Source organism: Talpa occidentalis, unplaced genomic scaffold (genome assembly GCF_014898055.3).
Source record: "Talpa occidentalis isolate TD23 unplaced genomic scaffold, MPIMG_talOcc4v2.1 talOcc4.12, whole genome shotgun sequence".
Lineage (NCBI taxonomy): Eukaryota > Metazoa > Chordata > Mammalia > Eulipotyphla > Talpidae > Talpa > Talpa occidentalis.
In genome coordinates, this window is record NW_023601212.1 from 4,454,189 (window position 1) to 4,473,370 (window position 19,182).

General features: G+C 52.8%; 2 protein-coding genes and 1 pseudogene across 2 annotated transcripts; 1 reads left to right on the plus strand and 2 right to left on the minus strand.

The window, feature by feature from the left end:
• Window positions 1-479: 479 nt before the first annotated feature.
• LOC119240337 (putative gustatory receptor clone PTE01) lies at window positions 480-3,442 on the minus strand (annotated as a pseudogene).
• A 2,390-nt stretch (window positions 3,443-5,832) lies between these two features.
• Window positions 5,833-8,764, plus strand: LOC119240338 (putative gustatory receptor clone PTE01). The gene is made up of 2 exons (XM_037504685.1): window positions 5,833-5,945; window positions 7,822-8,764. The coding sequence occupies exons 1-2, from the start codon at window positions 5,833-5,835 to the stop codon at window positions 8,762-8,764; spliced, it is 1,056 nt and encodes a 351-aa protein (XP_037360582.1).
• A 7,077-nt stretch (window positions 8,765-15,841) lies between these two features.
• Window positions 15,842-18,829, minus strand: LOC119240339 (putative gustatory receptor clone PTE01). Its single transcript, XM_037504686.1, has 2 exons — window positions 18,717-18,829; window positions 15,842-16,781 (listed from the first exon to the last, which is right to left on the minus strand). The coding sequence occupies exons 1-2, from the start codon at window positions 18,827-18,829 to the stop codon at window positions 15,842-15,844; spliced, it is 1,053 nt and encodes a 350-aa protein (XP_037360583.1).
• Window positions 18,830-19,182: the final 353 nt, after the last annotated feature.

Below are 19,182 nucleotides of genomic sequence, written 5' to 3' on the forward strand. Positions count from 1 at the left end.
CCCGCCAAGTGTGGAGGGACGGGGTGCCTGGGCAGTGGTCTCACGGGGCGTGGATAAGGCGCCCCTTTCACGTCTTCTCCTTATGCGCTCTGAGCTCTCTGGATCTTCAGGAGTCCCTCACAGCAGTGAAACACCCAAGACATACAGTCATGTTTGAACGGAAGTCCTGGCAAAATTCAAGTCTCCACCTTGGCTCCACGTTGGCCCAGCAGGGGCACAGCACAACTTCTCAAGCCTCATTTCACCCTCCAGTACTAGCAGGACTTCCTCTGACCTCCCTATCGGCGATAAGGAGTTTAAGGCCATTCAGGGGCATCCTGGGTGGGTCTAGTCTGAGGCCACAGCAGGTGTCCTGCCTCATGACATTCATCCTGCCACAGGGCATTTGTCAGTAGGTTTGATCAGCCCCAAAGTTTCCTAAAAACACACGCCGACGCTGATGTGCTGAGTTATAGACAGAAAGGAGGCAGGTGCTGAGATTAGGCTTTTCTGCTGAGAAGCCTCTGCAAGGCTGTCTTGATGTCCCTGTTCCTCAGGCAGTAGATGAAGGGGTTCAGCATGGGGACGACCACAGTATACACCACAGAGGCCACCACCCCCTGCCCAGAGAACGGGAGACAGCTGAGCCGAGGTACGCCCCAAAAACTGTCCCATAAAATAGACAAACAACTGACAGGTGAGAGCCACAAGTGGAGAAAGCTTTGAACCTCCCACCTGCAGATGGGACCCTCAACACTGAGGAGACAATCTGTGTGTAAGAGAAAAGGATCCCAGAGACAGGGACACCACCAAAAATAGCCCCCAAGAAATACATGACGATGATGTGGAGGGAGGTGTCCTCACAGGCAAGCTTGATTAGTTCGGGGGCGTCGCAGAAGAAATGGGGAACGTCTACATGTGTGCAAAACGTGAGCTGTCAGATCATCAAGCAGTGCACCTGGGAGTCCAGAAGGCTGACCCAAAGAGACGCCAGCACCAGCAGGCCACAGAGGCGCGGGTTCATGGTGGTCAGGTAGTGCAGCGGGTGGCAGATGGCCACAAAGCGGTCATAGGCCATAACGGCCAGCAGTGCACTGTCCAGACACACAAAAAAGTACAGAAGGGATAACTGAAGGAGGCAGCCCATGTGGGAGAGCGCTCTGCTGTGAGTCTGAATGTCGAATATCATCTTCGGGACAGCGGCAGAGGTAAAACCGATGTCAGCCACAGACAAGATGGACAGGAAAAAGTACATGGGGGTGTGCAGGTGGGGGTCAGAGGCGATGGCCAGGATGATGAACAGGTTCCCCGTCACAGTGACCAGGTACGTGGACAGGAACACCCAGAATATCAGCTGCTGGAGTTCGGGGTCCTCTGAGAGCCCCAGGAGGAAGAATTCCACGACACCTGTTTCATTGAGTGGCTCCCCAAGGCAGAGACAACTTTGGGAAACATAAATGACAGTGGACCAAAGTGCCGTCAGTGTGTGTACACTTTGGCCTCAGCTACCGTGAGCACAGGTGGGAACTACACACATTTCAGTGTTTCTCGCTTGTGGCTAACCAGTTCCTAGAACTCATTTCTTTGTCTTGCTCCCATCCACCTGTTCCTATATGAGTCCACTTTGGAGAGAATGGGCTAAGGAAATCAGAGAAACAAGGAGATGTGGAGCTATAAAAAAACCCAAGTCACCCTGAGAAATCTGCGCACCCCTTTAAAGGAAACAAACAGAGCAGGATCTATCCAAGGTAACCCTTTAAAAATACCGCTTCTAACCACAGGGCACTAAAAGCGATCCAAATTATTTTATGCAAATACAAGACAGTTAATCGTCTTGATTTAGACTATTTATGAGCACCCTAAGAATTCTGGAATCAAGCATCAGGCTCCACTTTTTTCTATGTGATGTTTGGGCTGGTACCGGGTTTAAGTCATACCATTTCCTGTTCCCCTCAACCCACCAACTGGACTAATGTGAAGCTGCATCGTAGAGCTATAAAATAAGTCCTGCAGAGGTGCACACAGCTGGTGGTTCCAGCGAATACTGTGCTGCACAGTTGGAAGTTGTTCATTGAAGCTTAGGCTGTATGAACCCTGCATGTTAAAAATAAATTCCGATGGATGCTGATTTTAGCTTTACTGAAGGAAACAATAGAAAATTGAACAACATGGAAATAACCTCCCTTATTGTGTCCAGGCATTGAAATGATCATATAAAAAAGGGTACAGAAAGGAAACCGGGACTTGGGTGAGGAAATGAAATGAAAAGAGGCCACAATTGGACCCACCTGGGGCTCCAGATTTACAGAGGAACTTCCAGAACACAGACGACAGGCTCCTGAGCATCACGGGGCGCACGCACCCCACTCACCTTCCCGCTGGGACACCCCAGAGCCCCTCTCCTCGGGCCAGGGATGGGCCTGGCTCCCTGGCCCGGAGTGACCGGCCCCGCTGGGCCTCGGACCTGCTGTTGGGCCTCACTAGCTGCTGCAGAAACCCCTTCCCTTGGGACATGTCTGGCGGCCAAGGCAGGGAGTGTCCCCGCCCCGGCCGCTCTGACCCGGCCTGGACACGCGCTGGCCGCGGCGCTGGACGGTGGTCAGCACAGCAGGGCGGGGTGGGGGGAGCGCCCCGCCCCAGACCTGAGCCCCAAGTAGCAGATCCCCAGTTGCCCTCAACTTCTGTCCAACTTGGGGCGAACCAGAAGCCCCGCCAGCCCTCTTCCAGGATGGATGAGCCGGGACCCTGCAAAGGCCCCTTGAGGGCGGCTGACCGCCCCCCCGCGCTGTCCAAGCCCTGCGCGGTACCGGCCCCGCCCGCCCCCCTGAGAAGCGCCCACAGGCACAGGTTTCTGTGCAGCCACCTCAGGTGAAGCCTCCATGGGCTCCTGACAGCCAGATGGACACAGAACAGGGAGCCCTGAGGCCCGCGAGCGCCCTCTGCTGCCTGAGCCCACGCCCTGCGCCTCTCCCGCGCCCTGAGCCCCCCACATGGTCCCCCAGACGCCACAGGGGCGGCCTGCCGGGGTGGACTCAGGCGGGGCGCGCCCGCCCGCAGGGCCCCCACGAGGACCCCAGGTCCGCGGGGCGGGCGCAGCTCCCCTCACCCCTGCGCAGTGTCCCCTGGTCTCCACATGCGGGGCGCGGGAGGCTTGGCGCCTCCATCCCCCTCCCTGGACAGGCCCCTGGGCTGAGGGCGCTGGTGGGGCGCCGCCCCGACTCGGAGTCCCAACCCTGGGCAGGACAGACCCGGCTCCCCGGAGCCCGCACAGCCCTGGCCGACGCCCCCTGTCTGCCTCGCGCCCGGGGCGCAGCCCGAGGAGCCGCCCCGCCCCCCGCCCGGCCACTCACTGGTCTGCGCCCGGCCCCGGCGGCCCCCGGGCGGGCTGAGGCTCCCGGGCCCCTCCCGGCGGGGGCGGGGCGAGCACGGAGGCTGCGGGCGGCGGGGAGCCGGCCTCGGGCATCCTCCCTGCAGGCGGGGCGCCGGGTCCGGGGAGTCTGCCTCGCGCTGCCCGGAGCCCGGGCCTGGCTAGTTATCGCCCCGGCGGCCGCGAGGGACCGAGGACGCGGCTCGGGTGATCCCGGCTGTCCCTGGGGACCCGCGCCCTGGAGACACCCCGGCACGAGCAGGGGGAGGCGGCCGGGGGCCGGGAAGGGCCGGGGCGCGCTGTCCCCCAGGAGCTGACCCCGCGCTGGCTTCTGACTCCCCGCGTCAGGGATTTCAGCAAAACACCCTCTCTTTTTAATGGAATTCGTGATCTTTTGGCTCAGACATCTGGAAATTCACTGTGTTCCTCATGGTAAAGTTTTAAAACTGGTTACTTTACAGCAAGAGTCTGAAATGAATTCCATTTTTTCACTTAACGTTAGTCTTGACGAGTTTATTTGAATGTCGTCCTGTATCGAGGAGGGGTGTATCTCTTGGGTTATTTCTTTCTGTGGGTTGGTTTCCATCTTTCTGGTGAGAAGCAATCTCGAGCCTATTCCATGCACCTGTGGCCTCTCTCATGCCCGATTCACTCTCTGAGGAGCAAAGCTTCTGCCGCCCAGTCTGGGGACACTGAGAGAGGAAAACGTTGTCACTCATCCGGGGTCCTCTGACCTAGGAGGGCCACGTAGCTGGGAGGGGACAGGCTGCGAACAACCCTAATGTTGATAGCTCAAAGCTGGGAGAGACAGGTCAAAAGCAAAGAAATTGAGACTTTAGGATCTGTAAACACGAAATAATCTAAAGAAAAAACATCGGGAACAAGAGCGGCTCCTCATGAAACACAGATCAGAAGTCCCAGGAGCTTCCTGACACTTGGGCTCAGACCAGCTCCCCCAGCATGGCCAGGACAGGCGGGTCCAGTGGCGGGAATGAGCGTGCCTGCTCCTGCCTGTGTGTCAGAAGGCAACGTGCTGCGAACCCAGAAGAACCAAATCCGGGCCCGTCTCTACCCATCAGTCAGGGCCTCCGCAGGGACATGTGGCTGAGAACATGGCAGTTTGATGGGTTATGGACCACGTTGGGAAATCGGGGTTCATCTTTCCAGCATCTGTGATGCTTCCAGATGTTCTAACACGGTGAATCCTGCCCAGCGGGCCACGCGGTGTGCTCACGATGGCCTTCTACCTCCTCTGCCCTGCCATGGAGACCCCGCTCCTGGCTGTGCCCAGGCCTAGGGGTCTCTCCACCCATAAAAGCTCAGGAAAACGATGATTCTTCTGAAATTAGGGGTTGAAAAAACCTGAGACTTCATTCTTCTTGTCCCTTGCAGACGCAGGAAGACGTGCAGCAAACCTTATTTCCACCTGCCACCTGTTCTGTTGAGTGGGGACAAGCACATGTGTCCACTTGACCATGAGAGTCCGGGTGGCCAAGAATGGAGGATGCCCTGGCTGGCCAAGCAAATGACTGTGTCCTTCCCCCGCAGCTGAGGGCGCAGCAGGCCCTGACCAGAGCTTGCAGCAGCTGACCAAGCCGCAGCCTCCCTGGGTCATGTGAATGCTCTGGCTCCCTGGAAACAGAGGAAGCTCGGAATGGGGGTGTCTGAGCAGATATCTTCCTCATCCACAGCTTCAGTGATGAAGCTCGGCATTAGAGGGGGCTGTCGTGTAAATAAACACGTTGACACAAATTCTAAATGAAAAGGTGGAATTTGTTTCAGATTCTCACTGTAAAATACTTTATTTTAAAATTTTTACATAAGTGGACCTCCCCGGTGGTGCAGCGGGTTGAGCACAGCGCTGTGAAGCTGTCCGCAGCCTCTGCAGGGCGAGTTTGATCCTGGCTGGCCAGGGAGCAACCCACATAGCATGGCAGACCTCTCCTGTCTCGCCCCTCGCCCGCTGCTCCCCTAGCAGTGTCTTCGGGTGTCTGCCTGTTCTGCTCCCGGCTCTGTCTCTACAATATTCTCACCCTCCCTCGGACCTGGCCTGCACCCCAGCTCTTGCATAAAAGTAAATAATCTTTAAAAAATAAAGTCTTTGCTTTGACAGTTCATATACTTAAAAAAAAAAGTAAAATAAAACTTTTCCATGCGGAACACAGTGAATTTCCAGATGTCTGAGCCAAAAGATCACGAATTCCATTGAAAATAGAGGGTGTGTTGCTGAAATCCCTGACGCGGGGAGTCAGAAGCCAGCGCGGGGTCAGCTCCTGGGGGACAGCCCTCCCCTGCCCTTCCCGGCCCCCGGCCGCCTCCCCCTGCACGCGCCGGGGTGTCTCCAGGGCGCGGGTCCCCAGGGACAGCCGGGCTCAGGGCGCCGCGTCCTCGGTCCCTCGCGGCCGCCGGGGCGATAACTAGCCAGGCCCGGGCTCCGGGCAGCGCGAGGCAGACTCCCCGGACCCGGCGCCCCGCCTGCAGGGAGGATGCCCGAGGCCGGCTCCCCGCCGCCCGCAGCCCGCGCGCTCGGCCCGCCCCCGCCGGGAGGGGCCCGGGCGCCTCAGCCCGCCCGGGGGCCGCCGGGGCCGGGCGCAGACCAGTGAGTGCCCAGGGCGGGGGCAGACAGGGGGCGTCGGCCAGGGCTGTGCGGGCTCCGGGGAGCCGGGTCTGTCCTGTCCAGGGTGTGGACTCCGCGTCGGGGGTGGGGGCCGCCCCACCAGCGCCCTCAGCCCAGGGGCCTGTCCAGGGAGGGGGATGGAGGAGCCAAGCCCCCGCGCCCCGCATGTGGAGACCAGGGGACACTGCGCAGGGGTGAGGGGAGCTGCGCCCGCCCCGCGGACCGGGGCTCCTTGTGGGGGCCCTGCGGGCGGGCGCGCCTCGCCTGTGTCCACCCCGGGCAGGCCGCCCCTGTGGTGTCTGGGGAGCAGGTGCAGTGCTCAGGGTGCGGGGGAGGCGCAGGGCGTGGGCTCAGGCTGCTGAGGGCGCTTGCGGGCATCAGGGTTCCCTGTTCCCCTCAGGTTGCTGGGGGCGGGTCCGCAGGGCTCCTTGCATGTCCATCTTGCTGTCAGGTGCCTGTGGAGGATGCACTGGAGGCAGCTGCACAGAAAGCTGAGCCTCTGCCGGCGATTCTCTGGGGGGCAGGCAGGGCCAGGACTATGTGGCCTGCAGGTGGGGGCGTGGGGGGGGGGTCAGCGCCCTCAAGGGCTCTGTGCCTGGGTCCTGGCTCATCCATCCTGGACTAGGGCTGGTGGGGCTTCTGGTTCGCCCCAAGTTGGACAGTAGTTGAGGGCACCTGGGGACCAGCTACTTGGGGCTCAGTTCTGGGGCAGGGCAGACAAACCCCCCCCCGCCCCGCCGAAGAGGTCTGCAGTGCTGACCACCCGTCCAGGCCCATCCCTGGTCCAAGGAGAGGGGCTCTGGGGTGTCCCAGCGGGAAGGTGAGTGGGGTGCTTGCGCCCCGTGATGCTCAGGAGCCTGTCCTCTGTGTTCTGGAAATTCCTCTGTAAATCTGGAGCCCCAGGTGGGTCCAATTGTGGCCTCTTTTCATTTCATTTCCTCACCCAAGTCCTGGTTTCCTTTTTGTATCCTTCTTTATATGTTCATTTCTATGCCTGGACGCAATTTAAGGGAGGTTATTTCCATGTTGTTCATTTTCATATTTTTCCTCATGTCAAATTAAATCAGAATCAGCTGCCCTGGTGGCACAAGGGCTCAAGTGTCAGCTCCAGGAAGCTCCCTCCAGCCCCTGCCACCAGCTCCATCCCAGCCAGGGAGCTCCCCACAGGGCCTAGCAGACCCCTCCTGTCTCCCTGCTGCTCCCTCAGCATGTGTTTCTGTCGGTCTGCCTGCTCTGCTCCCTGCTCTGTCTGGGGTGAATCCTCTCACCCCCGCACCCCTGCCCTCCACCTCAGGGCTTGTTGCACAAATAAAGCTGAATTTTTAAAAAGGAAAGCAAGTCAGTCATCATGCTAATGTGCTTTTCACACATGTGGATCATGCAGCCTCTGCTTAAAGTAGTTCACATGTACCCTTTTCCTTGCCTGGGTGTTTCTTCCTGCAACCCCATCTTTCTGGATTTTCCTTGTGAAAAGGCACCAGCAGCTGCAGCAGAGGGGGAGGAGGTCTTGCTCTCTCTAGTGTCAGTGCAGCCACAGGTACCTGCTCGCTGCCGAGTTCCTCACCTCTCCTTGTCTTGTCTCCTCCTTCTCCTTCCTCTCTCTCTCTCTCTCTCAAAATATATACATGTATGTGTGTGTGTGTATAAATAGGAATATGTATATATAAGATGTATTAAGTCCACCCGTGACCCAGCAGAGATGGGAGCAAGACAAAGAGAAATGAGTTCTAGGAACTGATTAGCCACAAGCGAGAAACACTGAAATGTGTGTAGTTCCCGCCTGTGCTCACGGTAGCTGAGGCCAAAGTGTACACACACTGACGGCACTTTGGTCCACTGTCATTTGTGTTTCCAAAAGCTGTCTCTGCCTTGGGGAGCCGCGCAATGAAACAGGTGTTGTGGAATTCTTCCTCCTGGGGCTCTCAGAGGACCCCGAACTCCAGCCGCTGATATTCTGCATGTTCCTGTCCACGTACCTGGTCACCGTGACGGGGAACCTGCTCATCATCCTGGCCATCGCCTCTGACCCCCACCTGCACACCCCCATGTACTTTTTCCTGTCCATCTTGTCTGTGGCTGACATCGGTTTTACCTCTGCCGCTGTCCCGAAGATGATATTCGACATTCAGACTCACAGCAGAGCGCTCTCCCACATGGGCTGCCTCCTTCAGTTATCCCTTCTGTATTTTTTTGGCTGTCTGGACAGTGCACTGCTGGCCGTTATGGCCTATGACCGCTTTGTGGCCATCTGCCACCCGCTGCACTACCTGACCACCATGAACCCCCGCCTCTGTGGCCTGCTGGTGCTGGCGTCTCTTTGGGTCAGCCTTCTGGACTCCCAAGTGCACTGCTTGATGATCTCACAGCTCACGTTTTGCACGCACATCGACGTACCTCATTTCTTCTGCGACGCCCCCCAACTGATCAAGCTTGCCTGTGAGGACACCTCCCTCCACACCATAGTCATGTATTTCATGGGGGCTATTTTGGGTGGTGTCCCTGTCTCTGGGATCCTTTTCTCTTACACACAGATTGTCTCCTCAGTGTTGAGGGTCCCGTTGACCAGTGACAGGTACAAAGCTTTCTCCACTTGTGGCTCTCACCTGTCAGTTGTTTGTCTATTTTATGGGACAGGTATTGGGGTGTACCTCAGCTCAACTATCTCCCGTTCTCCTATGCAGGGGATGGTGGCCTCTGTGGTGTATACCGTGGTCGTCCCCATGCTGAACCCCTTCATCTACAGCCTGAGGAACAGGGATATCAAGACGGCCTTGCTGAGGTTTCTCAGCAGAAAAGCCTAATCTCAGCACTTGCCTCCTTTTGTCTATGATGCCTGTACTTCTAGTGTGCATGTGTGTTTTCAGAAATCACCTCAAAATTCATCCATTTGACCTAAATATGACTGTTACATCTTCTTCACAGCTGTATAATATTCCACTGAATATATGGTCCATGGTTCTCTATTCATTCACCTGTGAGTGAAACTTAGGTTGGTTCCATTATTTGGTAATTGTTGTTAGTGCTGCTGTGTGCATAGGTGTACACAGATCTTTTCATTTAGACTTTTCGTGATGTTGTTTGTATAAATACCTAATAGTGCTATTGCTGTGTCATATGAATTCCAGTATCAGTTTCTTGGGAAATCTGTACCATTTTCCACAGGGTCTGTCCCAGTTTGGATTCCCAGCAGGAGTGCATGAGTGTTCCTTTTTCCCTGCAAACTTGTCGCATTTATTTATTCTGTTCTTTTTTCCTATGGGCCAGTCTATCTCTTGTAATAGGTAATGTTGAACTTTTTCTCATATGTCTGTAGGTCATGTGAATGTCTTCTTTAGAGAAGTACCTGTTGAATTCCTTTGCCCATTTTTAATTGGATCATTTGCGTCTTTGTTGTCTCATTTTATATGTACTTTATAAATTTCAGAAGTTAACCTTTTATCAGATGTATGGTGTGCAAAAAACATTGCATATGGTATTATTACCTATAAACATTGTGTGAAACAGCTCGTCTTTACAACTTATCCATCTAGCATAACTGATTCTTTATAATGAAATACAAATGCACAAAAGGACTTACGGAATATATGTGATGTGTAATTTCAGATTCAGAATTTCTTTTGTGCATGTTCATTTTTCTGTATTTCTCAGTCCAATCAAAACAAGGTAACACAGATACTGATACTAGGGTGTTTTGCTATAATCCTCCTCCATGCCCTCTTGATGCCTCTGATTCTAGGACTTTAATTGAAAGGGTCTAGTGTGCCTATAGTATTGTATTTCACATGTAAGTGATGCAGATAAACACACATAACCCCAAGTCTTTTTCCATAAAATGAGTTAGCAACTAAGAAGTAAGAAACACAATTAGAATATATTTTTATGTTTCACCAATGTTGGGACTGTCCTAATGGAGGAAACAAATTGAGTATAGAGTAATGGATCCCTGGGCCTCCCCTGGTGGCACAGAGGTTGAGCCCTGGACTGCGAAGCTGCCTGCAGCCTCTGAAGTGCTGGTTCTATATCAGGCCACCAGCGAGTGTCCCACATGGCAGCGCCCGCTGCTCTCCTCAGCAGTGTATTTCGTCAGTCTGCCTGTTCTGTTCCCTGCTCTGGTTCTGGTGAATTCTGTCACCCTTGCGCTTCTGACTGTACCCAGTGCTTGTATAAATAAATTGATCTTTAAAAAAAGAAAGTGTAGTGGATCCCTGTGAATGGAATTCCTCCAAAGATGACATCAGAAAAATAAATTACTCCTTTTGAGGAGATATCAAAATAAGTAAGGTAAAGTAACATCACAAAAGAAATGAGGAATCATTCACATTTATGCAGGAAGATACGCTATAAAACCACTAAGCAGTGAAACTGAGACTCAAAAAGACAAATGAAAAATGGGCATCATCTCTTATTACTCATGAAAATAAAATTGACAAAGTGAAGAATCACCTCACACCTGTGACAATTGCATTTATCCAACAGACAAAATAAAGCAAGTGTTGGGTAGGAAATGGAGAAAAGGGAATTCTTGCACAGTGTTGTTAGGAGGAGAATCCTCAAAGAGTTAAAAATAAGGCCTCCCTCCCTGGTGGTGCAAGCGGTTGAGACACAACCTGTGAAACTATCACAGCCACTGCAGCATGAGTTCGATCTCCAGCCAGGGAGTTACCCACGTGGCGCAGCAGACCTCTCCTGTCTCCCTGCTGGTCCCCTCAGCAGTGTGTTTCAGTCAGTCTGCCTGTTCTGTTCCCCACTCTGTCTCTGGTGAATCCTCTCACCCCCACACCTCTGGCCTGTACCCCTGTTCTTGTATGCATAAATAAATAAATCTTTAAAAAAAAAAAAACAACTAGTTGAAAAGACCAAACAAGCAGTCTGGTTGCATGGTGGCACCATCATCCAAAGGCAAATCCAGAACATGCCTGCCCTCTTTGCCCAAAGGAGTGACATCATAAGTTGCTTCGATTACTCTTGATGTTGTGGTAACTCTTACTTCTTACATTCCTTTATAAACTTGCTTAAGGTCACACAGGTTGGGCTGTGAGTAATGAGTAATCTCATGGTCTGTATGTAACTTCCACAGGAGCTGGAGGGTTCCTTAGAGCTGTGTTAAGTTAGTTGAAAGCACTCATTGCAGTTATGGGGAAAAAACTGAATACATGAAGAAACTGAGTCCTCTTCAGTGTTCTCCAATTAAATTCTTGGTGCTTTGAGTAATGAATTTGGGGGTCATGGAAATGAGATGACCTTTCTAAGAAGCAGCAATTCTTCACTCCAGTAATACTGAGAAAATAGATTGAAAACACTGACCTTTATCCCATCCAGGTCAGACTTTTATAAAGTCCTGTTTGGATTCAATTCAACCCCTCTGTGTCCAGGTTAACTGCTCTCCTATGGGCTTCTTGGAATGGTAATAAATTCTGCAGTCCACCTGTCTGGTCATGCTGTGCCTGGCAGTAACCTCCTTTGCCCTCAGGAATGCCATAAATGTGTGACCAGGACACCACAGAACTGATTTTCTAGAGCGTTCTTTGGGTGCAGATTTGGTTATTGGAAGAAAGTCCTATATTGGGCTTCACTGTAAGCTGTCCAAGTGGATCCCAGCGTGTTGATTTGAAACATTGCAAAGAGAAGCCACGAAGAGTTAGTCTATCGTGTCACATAACCACTATTTCTGTTTTTGTGGTGAGAGCATGTAAGATACATTCTTTTAGAAATTTTCAGATACAGAATATAGTATCATTAGCTACATTACCAGGCTGCTCATTGGAAACACAGGATTTGCTCATGATCTTAGTGGAAAAGCTCTTACTTTCTCCCCCTTGTGGGTTCCCTGTGGTTTGTCATATCTGGTCTTTATTATGTTGATATATGTTCCATTCGCCCCAGTTTTTCAGTTTCCATCACAATGGTTGTTGAATCCTCTCAAATACTTTCTCAGCATCAATTAATATGATCATATGGCTGCATCTTACCTTTTAAGTATACCGAATTGTATAGCTTGATTTTCAAACCATCCTTATCTCCCTGGTATAAACCCCACATGGCTGTGGTGTATGGTGGTGTATGATCTTTTCAACACTTTGTTTAATTGAATGTACTAAGATTTTGTTGAGGACTTTTGCATCTGTGTTCATTAGGGAGATTAGTCTGTGGTTTTCATATAGGGGGGTGTCATTGTTTTTGGCATTGTGGTCAAGATGGCCTCATCAAATGTTTGGTAGTCTTCCCTCTATCTCACATTTTTGAAAGAATTTGAGCCAGATAGGTATTAGCTCATCTTGGAAGGCTTGGGAGAACCCACTCATGAAGCCATTTGGTCCTAGACTTCTGTTTCTTGGGAGTCTAGATGACTGTTTCAGTTTCCTTGCTTGTAATTTTTCTGTTCAGTTTTCAATTTCTTTCCTATTTAGTCTTAGATGGCTATATATTTTTTTAGGACTTTGTCCATGTCATCTAGGGTATTGAACTAACTAGCTTAGGAGTGTTCATAGTAATCTCGTATAATTCTGTGAATACCTGAGATGTCTGTTGCAATTTCTTCTCTTTATTTTCCGAATCTATTTATTTGAGTTTTCTCCCTTCTTTTCTTAGTGATTCTAGATAACGGTTTGTCTATTGTCTTTATTTTTTCCAAGAACCAGGTTTTAGTTGGATTAAGTTTTTGGACTGTCTCATTATTTCATTTTTTTCTGCTTTAATTTTTATCATTGTGTTACTTCTACTGCTTTTGATTTGATGTCATTTTTTTAGAAAATTCTTTTTTTTAATAAAAAAATGTAACAGTTTTGACTTTAGGTTCTCCATTCCTTGGTGGTCATTTTCCCCTCATATTTCTTCAGGTATTTTGTGTTCATTGAGCGTTTACAGGATGCAAAACACTGTAGTGATTAACCTTTCAGTCCCCTTGTATACAGAGTTTTCTGTCTACACAGTGTGTACATTGCTGGATTACAGGGCGAGGTAACAGCTCTAAGAAGCATCTGCTAGATTGTGTCCTGTTATTTAATATTGATTTGAATTGAACCTGTGAAATGTTGCTATAATAACTGTGATAGTTTGATGTTTATTGAAATAACATGTTCTTAATGTATTTTTGCTCTTAAATATATTTCTTACATCATATATATGTAAGATATATGTAGTCCCCATAGGTCTCTTAAATATATCTTTATACTGATTCCTCATTCTTGAAATAAGATATAATATAGTTAAATTCAAATATATCCTAAGTCAGTGTGGAAAATCAAGAACTTTTTTTGCCTTTTAATTGTATTTTTTATTTTTTACATCAATGTTCTTTTTTAAACAATATTTGCTTCCCCCACCCCCTCAGGTGTAGTCCCTATAGAGTGTCCTTCCCCAGTGCACCCATGCACCATCACCTCAGTCCCCTGTGCTCCTCCCTCCCTCCCTCTGATCCCTCTCCCTCCTCCTCCCCTGCAGAATGTCTCTGGTTCATAATTTCTCTTTTTTTGCTTTGTTGTGTTTTGTACTGTTATTATTTTTTTACACTGATGTCTTATTTGCTTCTCCTATATTCCTGCTATAAATGAAACCATCCGATATTTTCTTTTCCTTCTGACTTATTTCCCTGCATCATTCCTTCTAGCTCTATCCACGTTGCTGCGAATGCCATGAGTTTCTCTTTTTCGATTGCTGAGTGATAGTCCATTGTGCATATAGACCACGTCTTCTTGACCCAGTCATGTATTTTTGGGCATTTGGGTTGTTTCCGGGTTTTGCCTATTGTCAATAGTGCTGCAATGAACATAGGGGTACAGGTGTTCTTTTGAATCAGTGTTTTTGTGTCCTTAGGGTAGATCCCTGGGAGTGGAATTGCGGGTCGCAGGGTAGCTCCATCTTTAGCAGGTTGAGGAAACGCCACACAGCTTTCCATAGTGGTTGGCCAGTTGGCACTCCCACCAGAGTGCAGGAGAGTTTCTTTTTCACCACATCCTCGCCAATATTTCTTGTTGCTCGTTTTTTCTTTTTAAAGATTTATTTACACAAGCACCGGGTACAGTCAGAAACTGGGAGGGTGAGAGAATTCACAGGAGCCAGAGCAGAGAGCTGAACAGGCAGACTGACAAAGAAGTACACTGCTGAGGGGAGCAGCGGGCGGCAGGAGAGGTCTACGTGTCCTGTGGGACCCTCGCCTGGTGGCCAGGGATTGAACCTGCGCTGCAGAGGCTGGGGCAGCTTCCCAACCCAGCGGTCAACTGCTGTGCCACTGGGGGCATGCTTGTTTTTTGGATACCTGCTGTTCTAACTGGTGTAAGATGGTACCTCAATGCGGTTTTCATGTGCATTTCCCTGAAAATCAAGAATGTTTTTAACCCTCCACCACACAGCCTGCTGTGCCCCCTTCTGCCTCTCCTCCCCATCCTGTCCTCCATGCTGCCCTGTCCCCCTTGGTAACCATTATATTCCTTTTGCTGAGTTCAGGATTTAGACTATTCTTTGTGTATGAATGCTTTTCGTATTTATAGTCCAGGAAACCAGCTTATATCTGCCTCTTACTTTCTGACTTAATTTCACTAAAGATAATCACGTCAAGTTCCATTCACTTTGAACCAAATACCACTATTTCCTCTTCACATCTGTGCAGCCCCCACTGACTCTATAATCCACAACTTTCCTGTCCCTTTGTCTGTTGAAGGGTACGGGGGGGGGGTGTGTGTGTGGAGGGAATTTTCAAAATAAGGGCAGAGGGCATGATGGGAGTGTACCAGGATGCAAAAGAAGCCCAAAGGCGGGTGGCCACGAAGGAGGCAGGAAGCATGGCTACAAGGGAGAGTCCTCCTGAGGCTTTCGGTGGTGAGAGGAAAGACCTGCCCTGCACTTCAGATACGGGGCTTTGCTGTCACTGAGGAATGAGAAGGACAAGGTGATTTACTCACAACTATGGGGTGACTCACGGGGCCAGAGCCACAATTAGACCACAAGTACCTGACCATGGCTCCGCAGCTCCCACCCCCTGTGAAGCCAGAGCAGGACAGACAGCAGCAGCCACACACACGGGCACTTCCTCTTGCAGGTCCTCAGGACAGCGCTCATTCCCTTGCTAGACTATCTCGGTCACAGCCAACCAAGGAAGAAAAGCACGCTTGATGCAGTGACTACAACTCGTGGGGTAGATAAGGAAGAGGGTAAATCAACAGGTATTGAAAGATAAAGGGCATGCAGTCACGGTGGTGGCCGCACCTGAGGGAACAGCAGACGGAAGAGGGAGGCGTGGCGGCAGGGCAGCGTGTGGGGAGCAGTCCTGAAGACCTGAAAACAGGTCAAGTGGCAGCCACCACGGCAGCAGGGGCCGCCCGGCCTGTCCACAGCAGCGTGACATGCAGGGGAGTGAATGTGGAGCAGAAAGGCAGCATCCGCAACACCAGCGAGTGATCCCTGCCGGGGACGGTGTGCGTGGGCTGTAAGGCTGAAGACTGCGTGGTCTCACAGGGCGTGGATAAGACGCCTCTTTCATGTTTTCTCCTTATGCGCTCTGAGCTCTCTGGATTCAGGAGTCCCTCACAGCAGCCAAAGACTCAACATAGAGTCATCTTTGAACAGAAGGCCTGGCAAAATTCAGGTCCCCACCTTGGCTCCACGTTGGCCCGGCGGGGGCGCTGCATGACTTCTCAAGGCTCATTTCACCCTCCAGTAGGAGCAGGACTTCCTCTGACCTCAGTATCGGCCATAAGGAGTTTAAGGCCATTCAGGGGCGTCCTGGGTGGGTCTAGTCTGAGGCCATGGCAGGTGTCCTGTCACTGCATTCGTCCTGACCCACAGCATTTGTCAGTGAGGTTTGATCAGCACCAAAGTTTCCTAAAAACACACGCCGACGCTGATGTGCTGAGTTATACACAGAAAGGAGGCAGGTGCTGAGATTAGGCTTTTCTGAGAAGCCTCTGCAAGGCCGTCTTGATGTCCCTGTTCCTCAGGCTGTAGATGAAGGGGTTCAGCATGGGGACGACCACAGTATACACCACAGAGGCCAACACCCCCTGCCCAGAAGAACGGGAGACAGCTGAGCCGAGGTACGCCCCGAAAGCTGTCCCATAAAATAGACAAACAACTGAGAGGTGAGAGCCACAAGTAGAGAAAGCTTTGTACCTTCTGCCTGCCAGTGGGACCCTCCACACTGAGGAGACAATCTGTGTGTAAGAGAAAAGGATCCCTGAGACAGAGACGCCCCCCAAAATAGCTCCCATGAAATACATGACTATGGTGTGGAGGGAGGTGTCCTCACAGGCGAGCTTGATCAGTTGAGGGGGGTCGCAGAAGAAATGAGGAACGTCGACGTGCATGCAAAACGTGAGCTGTGAGATCATCAAGCAGTGCACTTGGGAGTCCAGAAGGCTGACCCAAAGAGACGCCAGCACCAGCAGGCCACAGAGGCGCGGGTTCATGGTGGTCAGGTAGTGCAGCGGGTGGCAGATGGCCACAAAGCGGTCATAGGCCATAACAGCCAGCAGTGCACTGTCCAGACAGCCAAAAAAATACAGAAGGGATAACTGAAGGAGGCAGTCCATGTGGGAGAGCGCTCTGCTGTGAGTCTGAATGCCTGAAATCATCTTCGGGACAGTGGCAGAGGTAAAACCGATGTCAGCCACAGACAAGATGGACAGGAAAAAGTACATGGGGGTGTGCAGGTGGGGGTCAGAGGCGATGGCCAGGATGATGAGCAGGTTCCCCGTCACGGTGACCAGGTACGTGGACAGGAACACCCAGAATATCAGCGGCTGGAGTTCGGGGTCATCTGAGAGCCCCAGGAGGAAGAATTCCACGACACCTGTGTGATTGCGTGGCTCCCCAAGGCAGAGACAGCTTTTGGAAACATAAATGACAGTGGACAAAAGTGCCGTCAGTGTGTGTACACTTTGGCCTCAGCTACCGTGAGAACAGGCGGGAACTACACACATTTCAGTGTTTCTCGCTTGTGGCAAACCAGTTCCTAGAACTCATTTCTTTGTCTTCCTACCATCCACCTGTTCCTACATGAGTCCACTTTGGAGAGAATGGGCTAAGGAATTACAGAAACAAGGAGATGTGGAGCTATAAAAACAACCCAAAGTCACCCTGGGAAATCTGCGCACCCCTTTAAAGGAAACGAACAGAGCAGGATCTGTCCAGGGTATGCCTTTAAAATTGCCTCTTCTAACCACAGGGCACTAAAAGCGATCCAAATAATTTATTTTATGCAAATGCAAGGCAGTTAATTCTCTTGATTTAGACTATTTATGAGCACCCTAAGATCTCTGGAATCAAGCAACTGGCTCTAATTTTTTCTATGGATGTTTGAGCTGGTACCGGGTTGAAGTCATGCCATTTCCTGTTCCCCTCAACCCAACAACTGGGCTAATGTGAAGCTGCATCGTAGAGCTATAAAATAAGTCCTGCAGAGGTGCACACAGCTGGTGATTACAGTGAATACTGTGCTGCACATTTGGAAGTTGTTCATTGAAGCTTAGGCTGTATAAACCCTGCATGTTAAAAATAAATTCCTATGGATGCTGATTTTAGCTTTACTGAAGGAAACGATAGAAAATTGAACAACATGGAAATAACCTCCCTTAAATGGTGTCCAGGGGTAGAAATGAACATATAAAGAAAGATACAAAAAGGAAACTGGGACTTGGGTGAGGAAATGAAATGAAAAGAGGCCACAAGTGGACCCACCTGGGGCTCCAGATTTACAGAGGAACTTCCAGAACATAGACGACAGGCTCCTGAGCATCACGGGGCCCACGCACCCCACACACCATCCCCCTGGGACACCCCAGAGCCCCTCTCCTCGGGCCAGGGATGGGCCTGGCTCCCTGGCCCGGAGTGACCGGCCCCGCTGGGCCTCGGACCTGCTGTTGGGCCTCACTAGCTGCTGCAGAAACCCCTTCCCTTGGGACGTGTCTGGCGGCCAAGGCAGGGAGTGTCCCCGCCCGGCCGCTCTGACCCTCCTGGACACGCGCTGGCCGCGCGCTGGACGGTGGTCAGCACAGCAGGGCGGTGTGGGGGGAGCGCCCCGCCCCAGACCTGAGCCCCAGTAGCCGGTGCCCAGTTGCCCTCAACTTCTGTCCACCTTGGGGCGAATCAGAAGCCCGGCCAGCCCTAGTCCTGGATGGATGAGCCAGGACCCTGCAAAGGCCCCTTGAGGGCGCTGACCACCCCCCTCCCGGTCCAAGCCCCCCCCCACCCCCACCCCCCAGAAGCGCCTGCGGAGGCACCTGTTTCTGTGCAGCTGCCTCAGGTGCAGCCTCCATGGGCGCCTGACAGCGAGTGGACATGCGGGTGTCCCTGTGGACCCGCCCCCAGAGACCTGAGGGGAACAGGGAGCACTGAGGCCCTCAAGCGCCCTAGGCTGCCTGAGCCCACGCCCTGCGCCTCCCCAGCGCCCCTGAGCCCCCCACCTGCTCCCCCAGACGCCACAGGGGCGGCCTCCCCAGGGTGGACACAGGCGGGGCGCGCCCGCCCGCAGGGCCCCCACGAGGAGCCCCGGTCCGCGGGGCGGGCGCAGCTCCCCTCACCCCTGCGGTGTCCCCTGGTCTCCACATGCGGGGCGCGGGGAGGCTTGGCGCCTCCATCCCCTCCCTGGCCGGGCCCTGGGGTTAGGGCACTGGTGGGGCGCCCCCGACGCGGAGTCCACACCCTGGGCAGGACAGAGCCCGGCTCCCCGGAGCCCGCACAGCCCTGGCCGACGCCCCCTGTCTGCCTCGCGCCCGGGGCGCAGCCCGAGGACCCGCCCCGCCGCCCCGCCCGGCCACTCACTGGTCTGCGCCCGGCCCCGGCGGCCCCCGGGCGGGCTGAGGCGCCCGGGCCCCTCCCGGCGGGGGCGGGGCGAGCGCGCGGGCTGCGGGCGGCGGGGAGCCGGCCTCGGGCATCCTCCCTGCAGGCGGGGCGCCGGGTCCGGGGAGTCTGCCTCGCGCTGCCCGGAGCCCGGGCCTGGCTAGTTATCGCCCCGGCGGCCGCGAGGGACCGAGGACGCGGCGCCGCGAGCCCGGCTGTCCCTGGGGACCCGCGCCCTGGAGACACCCCGGCGCGTGCAGGGGGAGGCGGCCGGGGGCCAGAAGGGCCGGGGCGCGCTGTCCCCCAGGAGCTGACCCCGCGCCGGCTTCTGACTCCCCGCGTCAGGGATTTCAGCAACACACCCTCTATTTTTTTTAATAAATTTTATTTTTAAGGCCTCCCTGGTGGCGCAGCGGTTGAGCGCTGGGTTGCGAAGCTGCCCGCAGCC

Bases quoted from the DNA above. Each gene is read 5' to 3' on its own strand.
- LOC119240339 (XM_037504686.1), bottom strand. From the start codon at position 18,829: ATGCCCGAGGCCGGCTCCCCGCCGCCCGCAGCCCGCGCGCTCGCCCCG. The intron at 16,782-18,716 runs GTGAGTGGCCGG...TGTTTCCAAAAG, and splicing joins CCGGGGCCGGGCGCAGACCA to CTGTCTCTGCCTTGGGGAGC.
- LOC119240338 (XM_037504685.1), top strand. From the start codon at position 5,833: ATGCCCGAGGCCGGCTCCCCGCCGCCCGCAGCCCGCGCGCTCGGCCCG. The intron at 5,946-7,821 runs GTGAGTGCCCAG...TGTTTCCAAAAG, and splicing joins CCGGGGCCGGGCGCAGACCA to CTGTCTCTGCCTTGGGGAGC.